The 9,700-nt window shown below is 32.7% G+C and overlaps 1 protein-coding gene across 8 annotated transcripts; it reads right to left on the bottom strand.

Moving 5' to 3' along the window:
- Positions 1–1,769: 1,769 nt before the first annotated feature.
- LOC108336193 (membrane protein of ER body-like protein) lies at positions 1,770–9,096 on the bottom strand. Of its 8 annotated transcripts, none has more exons than XM_017572536.2 (10): positions 8,464–9,094; positions 7,666–7,815; positions 7,076–7,213; positions 6,647–6,994; positions 6,057–6,218; positions 5,364–5,563; positions 4,779–5,256; positions 4,390–4,632; positions 3,103–3,164; positions 1,770–2,456 (listed from the first exon to the last, which is right to left on the bottom strand). In XM_017572536.2, the coding sequence occupies exons 1-10, from the start codon at positions 8,897–8,899 to the stop codon at positions 1,995–1,997; spliced, it is 2,679 nt and encodes an 892-aa protein (XP_017428025.1). In that variant the 5' UTR covers positions 8,900–9,094; the 3' UTR covers positions 1,770–1,994. The 8 variants fall into 8 exon arrangements, with proteins under 8 accessions (XP_017428025.1, XP_017428027.1, XP_017428026.1 ...); XM_017572538.2 differs by having other exon boundaries at positions 6,647–6,985; XM_017572537.2 differs by having other exon boundaries at positions 7,082–7,213.
- Positions 9,097–9,700: the final 604 nt, after the last annotated feature.

The raw sequence follows: 9,700 nt of genomic DNA, 5'->3' as shown, positions 1-9,700 counted from the left end.
CAAAATTTCTTCAAAATTACTTGATTACTAGGAGTAATTAATTTAAAATTATAGGTTTTAAAATATCATTGTGAAGTCCAACCCTCTCACTCAAATAACATAATGTTAATCATCCACGCTCCTTCAGTTCAAGAGTATTCTTGATAATACGTGATTTGATTTCTACAAGGTGTTGAAGATGATAATATAGATCAAGTTGTTAACGAGAAATAAGTTAATGTTAGACAACCTCTTGAACAACAAGTTTTTCATCAAGGTAATGAGACAACATTAATAAGATATACTAGAATAAAAAGATTGATAATTTCTAGTGATTATGAAGTGTATTTACAAAAACTAAACATAATATTGGAAGCAAAAGAATGATTCTCAAACATTTACACTAGCTATGAGCTTTAAAGAATCAAACTTGTGATATATACTATGAAAGATGAGATAGATTATATGACATCTAATTAAATTTGGAATCTTGTTGAATTGTCTAAGGGTGCAAATACATTAAAATAAACGAGTCTTTAAAACATATTAGGAAGTTACTATAAATAAATTTTTTGTTTTCTTATTTTACAGACATTATTTGAATGTAAACTTCTAAAAATCAGAGACATATATAACCTATTAAATTTTATATTAATGTCCTCCTATGAGTTAATAAGAATAAATCTTTTCAATTCTTCCATTGTGACGTGACTTTTGCTACATGTAAACCCATATCATGATTGGTTTATTTAAGAAAGACTACTCTTTGAATTGTGTCAAAGAGACGTTACATGTCATTAGCAAAATTATACTGTCTTCTTCCAAAAGTACATGTCTTTATTGTCCCGAAGCAACACAGTCGAAAGTCAAGGTTTTTTTCCAATGAAATTTATTTTCAATAAGAACACTAGCTTCCTTCTCCAAATGGTGATCTTAAGGAAACAAAAATCCATTGAGGCGAGCCAAAATTAGTGACTTCTTCAGGTAAAATAAAGGCACTTCAAGGGCACAAAACACGTTATTTTTCGGAGAAACATGGCCCTAAAAGTGGTATGACAAGATTCTGACAAATAGTGAGCATATAAAGAAAGACATACTTTAAATACTGAAATATTTTAATAACTTTTATTTTTAATTTAAAATAAAAAAACAAAATAAAAAATCAGAAATTATTCAAATACCTTAATTTTAAAATTTAAAATCCATAATATGAAACTATTTTTGTCAATTAAAATTTGGTAAACTCCAAGAGGTCAAGGTAAAAAATTTCATATATATATATATATATATATATATATATATATATATATATATATATGAAATTTTTTACCTTGACCTCTTGGAGTGTATTAAATTTTAATTGACAAAAAAATTCTTATTTATAAAGAAAGACATACTTTAAATACTGACATATTTTAATAACTTTTATTTTTAATTTAAAATAAAAAAAATAAAATCAAAAATTATTCAAATACCTTAACTTTAAAATTTAGAATCCATAATATGAAACTATTTTTGTGAATTAAAATTTGATATACTTAAAGAGATTACATAAGTTAACAAACTCATATATATATATATATATATATATATATATATATATATATATATATATATATATATATAAAAACATCTGCATGCACAATGTGCAACAAATAATAAACAAACTATTTTAACAACTATGTTATGTAACTCACCTTTTCTACAAAGTATGTCAATATCTTGAGTGATAATCCGATATGTTATGTCATTGGATAAGCTGCACAACACAAGATTTCAACTCTTATAATAGATGGAATGCAAAGATTTTGTTGAATTTATTTTCCAAGTTTTCATTCTTTTGGTAACAAAATCGAAGTCTTGGAAAGGAAAACAAAATAAAAGGTTGGTTGAACCTTCACGTCTTGCTACAAACATATTTATTCTAGTCAAGTTCCTCTAGTGACTACCTTTGAAGATGAGATAAAAGAAGAAACACAAACTCCTTCTAACAAAAAATCCTACTTCCTACCTCTTCATTGAGACATCCATGTTAATCCGGTTGTTGTGCCTGATACAGGCATGGTTATATCGAAACCTGATTGTGGGTGGTTAAGTTTCTCTAGGAGATCCTTGATGAGGTCGCCTGCAATATATGTTACTCCTGAAGTTGAAAGTGCCATTGCAACATAGTATAACACAGTTTTCATATAGGCTTTGGGCGGTCTGCTGGTATAAACTTTCCCAATAGCAAGTAGAATGATGCACACAACAGAAGTAGCTGCTACCACAGCAAGCTTAAGTTCAGTGTTGTAATTCTTATTGATCAAGAGGCCATAGACAACAAGGGGGACAGCACCAAATATCAGGAATGATAAAACAGCTACAACAGCATGAAGCAAGAAGTTCTCTCGACGTCCTAGATATTCTTGATACCGATCTTGCACAACCGTTTGTGTTTGATCCTCTCCAGAGTGATCATTTTTCAAGTCAACAAGCTGGTGAAAAAGAGAGCATAAACTAAGTATTTTTTTGGATTAGTTTATGAGAAAAAAGGCTTGAGTAATATGGATGTATACAACACTGTATAGTGAGTGCATTTTAGGATTTGAAACCACACACAAGTTTGTCTTAAGGAGGCATGTTTGACCAAGTTTTAAACAAAAAGAAATAGAATTGAAAATGGAACTTCATAGCATCAAGGACATCTCACCATGTTTTGAAATAGCATAGACTGATCAAGGTTAATAGACAGAGAACATTTTTCAGCTATCAGATCATACATTCATGCATTATGTTGTAACATGTGTTAAACAAGAAGGCGTTGTTGATGGAACTAGAATATAAAAAATAAGTTAAACTTAACAATGACTAATCTTAGCACAAAACATCATTGTGACTGAAGAGAGAAGCATACATAGCAAGATGTTTCAAGGCTCAGGTTACAAGGGCAGCTATTATTTAATTTTGACCTGCCAATATGATGAATCATTCTACTTCCATTCTCAATAAGTCTATCTCAACATGGTATGTCAACTATATTTTGTTTATGCATGAAAGATATGTGAAAAAAGAATGCCCACAGAGATATGATGATACAATTTAGAATTATGATATTGGAAGAGCACATGAAAGCCCACTCACATTGTGTCCAAGGATGATAAGTCCACCAATGATATTTGCAAATCCCAATGCTATAATATTCACTACAATAAACACAAACAGAAAATTAATTTGCCATCAACCAAAATTTCACTTTTTTAGATGAAATAATACTCAAGTAGCTCCTATCAATTCAGTGAACCTTCTCATAAAACTAGGAACAGTAGAGACAATAGAAATTAAAGTAAACTACTATAAGAACCAAAAAAACTCAGGACACAGATTTGAATTTGATTGATAAACATATGTTTTGCACAAAAGCATAAATTTTTGAAGTCCAACAAATATACTTGGTAACTTGTACGTTTGACTTTTTTTATCAAGACATGTTTCAATTACATTACTTATATTTAATATTAAAAAAGTGAGCATGAGCATATGTTATATATTTGGCTTTTGAAACGTCATCAAATTTCTTGTTTCTTTTAAAAGAAACTTCTCCAGGAAATAGAACCACCCTGGAAACCAAATTTTAAGTTAAAACAGATTAGATGAAACACAACATACCAAAGTTGCACCACTTAAGTGAAAAAATTTCATGTATGCTTTTAGTTATAAAATGTGCTTCAAGTACCAAAAGTAGGATGTGAGTTGTAATGACACCTAATTAGTCTAAAAATACAAAATGAATCTTTTTATCATATACTGCTTCAAGGAATAGAAAATTCAAATTTAGTGAAATGCAACCCTTGAGAGGTCCTTGATAAGTTCTGATACCATGTTAGAAAGAAAATTTTAAGCTCAAGTTAACCTTACAAAACTAGCTTGGTACGATGTTTGCACTTACTTATACAATTTACTTTTTGTCATATCTCTAAATGATTTGGGATTTCCAACAAAGTTAGGCTAAAGATTTTTTGAATGTCATTTAGCTAAAAGGCTAGGCTTTAGATTATCCAAAAAGACTTTCAATCATAACAAACTAAGTTGTTTAAGAAAATATATAATAATAAAAAAAAACAATGATGACATTATTTTTAGTATTATTGTATTAGATTCTTCTACAATATTTTGAAGTCGTGTTTGCGAAGCCTACTTAAAAATTAAACACATGTTTGCTGGCTTACTTAAAAGACCTCGTTACTGAATAAGCTTTTAGCCAGAATAGGCTTTTAAGAAGCTAAGTAAAGTCTTGAAAAGTCTGATACCAGGCAAATTAAGGTCTTATGTTTAGGAAATAGAACAAGCTGGTTTAAGGTAAAAACTAGTCTGACCCATTTTCACCCATAATTACCTGACTAAGCCACTTAAAGAAAGAGAGAAACTTACATGGGGTAGCACCCGAACTAACTGCAGATGACACAATTCCTAGACTTGTGATTGACTCAACTAAACCACCATACACAATGCTCTTAACTATTTCCCATCCTTGCGGTTCACCAACTTCATCTCTTGGTTGTAAAGTTGGTATCAAAGTCGGTAGTTCAGTTATAATACCACTTTTAGCTGGAATATCATCTGCTTTTGCCGGTATACATGCTCCTTCCTCAACATCAACTATCACATCACCACCTACACCAAAATAATAAGTAATAACTGTTATTACACAAATGCAAACCTGCAAGATTTCTTCTGGGAACACACTCTGCAAGTGATACAGGTCAGCAATAATGCTCCATACTGGTGATTAACAGATGACATTTATTTCATGCACATACCTTCATTTTCTATCCTGGTAGGAGGATATACTTCATTGTCAATATCTTTCGGCACATTTCCAATTAGAGTAAAATCTATGTTTGATGGAGAGATAGCATCTGCTTTAGAATTTTGCTCACTAATAGCTACACCATTTGCATGTATTGCACTGCCAGGTGATTGAATTGGTGATTCTGCTCCTTGTACCAAAGAGGAATAACCATTCCGAATAATTTCACGTGTCTTGTCTACATCTTCCAGTGTATCCTCAAGGACTTGAGGTCCTACAGTCACAGAAGTAAGAAATTCAGTTTTCCCTTCATAAGGTTTTGGAATGGCTTCTTTTGTATAACCCTTTTTCTCTCCCTCACTGATCAAGTTTCCGTCCAGCAATTGTTTCACAGACGGAAAATCTGGTGTATCCTGCATAACTGTCTGCACTCCATTCACCAAATCACCCGCACTTTTTGAACCGGACTGCATAGATGACAAATCATTCTGAAACAATGAGTCAAGACATTTTTGGTCAGCCAATACCTCAGTCTTGGTGCTGTACAAAATTTGATGTCATTTTCTATACATGGTTTAATCTTTTATTGACTTACTGTTGATGAAATCAGAGAATCCATGCCTCCATGTGCATGATTAATATCTGGTGTAGGTTTTAAATCCGTAACTCCAGATGTGTCAGCAGGTGGATCTTCAGAATGACCAATTCCACGTGAGGTGAGCTCATCTGAAGTGATTGATGTTGAGTTATGCTGCTTAGCAGAAGCAGTTCCAGAATATTCACGGGGTGCATCACCTACACAATCATATCAAGAAAATGGGCAAATTAGAGACGGATGTCATAATAAAAGATTTCAATCTTGAGTGAAATTCACTGCAAGATATAGCATGATTTCCCATATTTCTTAGTTAACATTTGACATGAACAACTCTCAACTATTCAAGAAAATGTTGGAAAGGAAAATATAAGAAACTATATTAATAGGATATTCAATACGGAAGTAAATCACCAGGAGTATACAGAATTTGAAATGCCTCTGAAAACAAGTCTTTTCAGTAAGCTCAAATATCACATTTAAATATATAAAGATGTTTGAATGTAATTTTGCATTGTAAAATTATCTTCAGAAATGACAATGACAAAATTCTATAATTGCATATTTAGGGTGGAAGGCTGGAAGCCCCACGACACACACATTGGTGGTGCCAATCTTCAAATAAGCATCATTGTGAAGGTGACTTCTCTATGTAGTACCAATAAATAACTATTTAAAATAGAACTTGCTTACTAGCTTTTTTCCCCTTATTAATCAGAGATTTGAACCAATTAGCACTGGAGCTTTGTGGATTTGAAGGAAAGTGCAAATTACTTGCAGGTACATTGGGAGGATTTTGTGCACCTTCCTTCTTGCTGGCGCCACCAAAAATACGGAATGCATCAAAACATTTTCCTGTTCAAATTGACGAGATTGTTATGACAAGCATTAGTGTATAATCATTATAGATCAGTCATGATATATCAAAAGAAAACTTCTAATTTGCACTTAAGTAATATATGCACAAATGTCAGAACAATAACTTTTAGATATATAAAAACATTTGTTAGCCTTCACCATATAGAATAAATTTAGGTTGAGTAGTACTTGACAGTGACCTTCAAGCACATCAGACAGCATATGAATGTTTAATTCATAATCAGATATCTACAGAAACACTTTTATACTTCAAAGTTAACACTACAGCTTCCACAAAATTACAGCTCATAAGGAAGTTCAGATTCACCCGTGATATTATTACCATCTGGCCAATAAATTTCTTTTATCAAACTTAAACCAAAGACCACACTATGCTTTGATAACAGAACAGGTAACCCACTTACCACTAGGAATAAAGAAGCTGAAGCATGATAAACATCTGAATACTTCTGGTTCTTCATGAGGCTGATCATTTGCATTATCACCTGGGTTGGCACTGGGATGTTCAGGACTACCTAACTGTCTTGGGCGGCCTATAGGTATGATATCTATATTTCCAGGATTCCTTTTTCTTTTTTTAAGGATTACCCTTTTAGTAATGCAAGAATTACAGTTAGGACAGAACAAATCATGTGTCTCTTGTTTTTCCAATACTGCCTCAACATCAAATTCTTCACGTGGCTGATCAATCTCTTCTTTTATCAAGTTAGGAGCATCCTTTGCACTAGTTTCTTCATGAAAATCTGCAACAGCTGTAGCTTGTATATCAGATGAATTATGTATATGGGATAGTTCTGGAATAGAAGGGAGCTTCTTGTCCAAAGTTTTCATACACTGACTTGTGTTTTTGCTGCATAGACTGTTTTGAATAACTGACAGATCTGCTTGTACATCAAATTCTCTCTCCCCCAGATTTGTTGGATGGACAGACCCATAAGCATCACCATTTAGAACTCCATTAACTCCATCATCTGCACATATAAGAATGACATAATTATAAAAGCCCAAAATGACCTTCAAAGATATAATTATTACAGGTTATGTTACTCTACAGTAATGCATATACTTGTTCCAAAATCATAAAAGAACACTACAGTAATTCAAAAATAAAAGTAAAACAGATACAATTACAGAAGTTGAATGAGTATCAATGTGGCGTCAACCATTCAAATAAACAAAAATCACTTATGTCTATCTAAACATCACCAAAACAATGTCAAAAGTGCATATACAGAAACATCGAACAAGAGCGTGGGGCTGTTTCAACAAAGTAAAATTAACTGTTGCAATTTCATCCAGAAATTTACAATAAAAGTTACTTCAAGTCCTCACAACACTATGGAGATGTATCCGTTTAAAAGGCTATTCAACTATGCTGGTCGGAACTGCTAATGTACGTTCTAGAATCTTGCAATCTACTGACCTTTAATTTCATAAACAAAACATGGTGCATGTTGAATCATATGTCTGACACTCATCATCAATTCAGGATAACCCTTAAGATTCCAATTTGGCACAGTCCAAGGACTGTCAAATCTCTTGGTCCATGTGCAGTGGTGACATTTCCACATTCCTTCAAGCATAAAAAGTGACAAAATTTTACTGAACATCAGAAAAAGGAAACTAATTTCCAGAAATTTGATAACAGAAAAACATTTCAGTCAAGCAGACTTTGTGTCCAATATTTTTGGTTAGTTCCAATTAACTCATCTATGTAGGATATTATCTTTGTTCACATGTTATCAGTAAGCTAGGAAAGAAAATTTGAGGTCCACAACACCAATATGGATTGAGGACTATCTTTAACTACCTAAACCCAGTCTATTGTCAAGCTAAACCATGGACACAACCAGAACTTCAGAACACCAAGACTAGGACAAAGATTTTTTAGAACAACAGCCATTTTAGCCACAAAGTCAAGGTGTATGGAGTCTCTACGGCCTCACTTGCAACCACAGTTCAAAACCTTGCTAGAACTCATACACACATCACAGTTCACAACAACTTAATAACTTAATTAGAAGAAAACATTGGGAACGAAAGTGATGCAACAACAAACACACAACAGTGGCTTCCTGAAAAAAGTGTAATACAACTTAAAAAACCGAAAGAGAACTGCACTCTATCAACCACGAACCAGATCCTTTAACGCAAACAGGATGCTATAGTACAACAAAACAAAAAACAAAAATCCAAGAAAGAGAAGGAGGAGGCGAGGTACCTTGTTGCTTATCAAAATAAACACTGTTCATATTCTGTGGCATATTGAAACCACTTATGGCCTCTACATTTGTTGGTTCTCCTGCAAACTCTGCCACTTGTGCAAGCCCAACAGCTTCATAATCTGATTTATCACCATTAACATGGTTGAAATTTTCACCACCATTTCTTATCTCTGAAGCTTCTTCATCTTTCTGAACAGGAGATCCATCTGGGGCTGTGACCACTGGACAAATTCCATTACCATGCTCACTGTCATTGCTACTAGAAGAGAAGGAGGAAGAGGATGAGGAGAAGGATGCTACTCTTTCAGTGACGAGACCATCCTTGCTATGTGACTCAAATTTCTTTCTTATCAAAGCACCATCTTCCATCATTCCTTCTTCTTCTTCTTCTTCTTCATGAGGATGCACCCATTGATGTGTTTCTTGTTCCATTGATGATGGCTATCCCACAAGAAAACAGACAGAGCAACTATGGCAAGATTGGATTTTTTTTGGGGAGAAGAAGAGGAGTTGAATAGAAATTTATGGTTTCCTAACTCTTTGACAGTGCAGACTTTGCATTAATGCCAACCTTCCAACCAGAAGGCGCATGGAAAACGAATATATAAAATACTCAAGAAGATTATCAGTGATTATGTCAACATGTTTTAAGCTCAGAACAATACATAGAAAAACAGCAATTTCTTAAAAAAAAAAGCCCTTTTAACCATAATTTATTGTGTAATTCAAAATTACTACTGAACAAACACATTTATCAAATATTGAGGGGATACTATTTTCATTTATTTTTATAGCTCTCAGTCAAATTAGAAATAATGTTTGTTTCTTTTTGTGCCCTTAAATTCATAATTTGTGTTTTATTTTACTTATAGCAGACTAAAGTATCTGTATTAATATAAGATTTAGAAATGATAAAAGTATTAATGACAAATGTAATTTTTAAAAAGTATAAATTTAGAACAAATATATTATTATCAGTTAATTTAAGGTTTAATCATTCACTAAGTCCCTATTTTCGCATGGAATCTCAATTTCGTCCCTTTCTTTCTGAAAATATCAATTGAGTCCCAATTTTATGAAAATTGCAACAAATGGATCCTTTCCGTTAAATAGTGTCAAACAGCGTTAAGTGTTGTATGACCTGGTATGCTGACAGTGTTATTTTTAACACACGTGTCATTAGGAACGTGGTGAAATTATATTATTTTGGTATCGTCTTTCTTTAGTTCTCTT

The sequence above is a fragment of the Vigna angularis genome, chromosome 7 (genome assembly GCF_016808095.1).
Source record: "Vigna angularis cultivar LongXiaoDou No.4 chromosome 7, ASM1680809v1, whole genome shotgun sequence".
In the NCBI taxonomy this organism is placed as follows: Eukaryota; Viridiplantae; Streptophyta; class Magnoliopsida; order Fabales; family Fabaceae; genus Vigna; species Vigna angularis.
The sequence above is the reverse complement of the archived record's forward strand: the minus strand, read 5'-3'. Positions and strand labels throughout refer to the sequence as shown.

Bases quoted from the DNA above. Each gene is read 5' to 3' on its own strand.
- LOC108336193 (XM_017572534.2), bottom strand. From the start codon at position 8,899: ATGGAACAAGAAACACATCAATGGGTGCATCCTCATGAAGAAGAAGAA. The intron at 5,564-6,056 runs GTAAGCAAGTTC...ATGATTGTGTAG, and splicing joins TAATAAGGGGAAAAAAGCTA to GTGATGCACCCCGTGAATAT. The intron at 2,457-3,102 runs GTGAGTGGGCTT...CTTTTTCACCAG, and splicing joins TTATCATCCTTGGACACAAT to CTTGTTGACTTGAAAAATGA.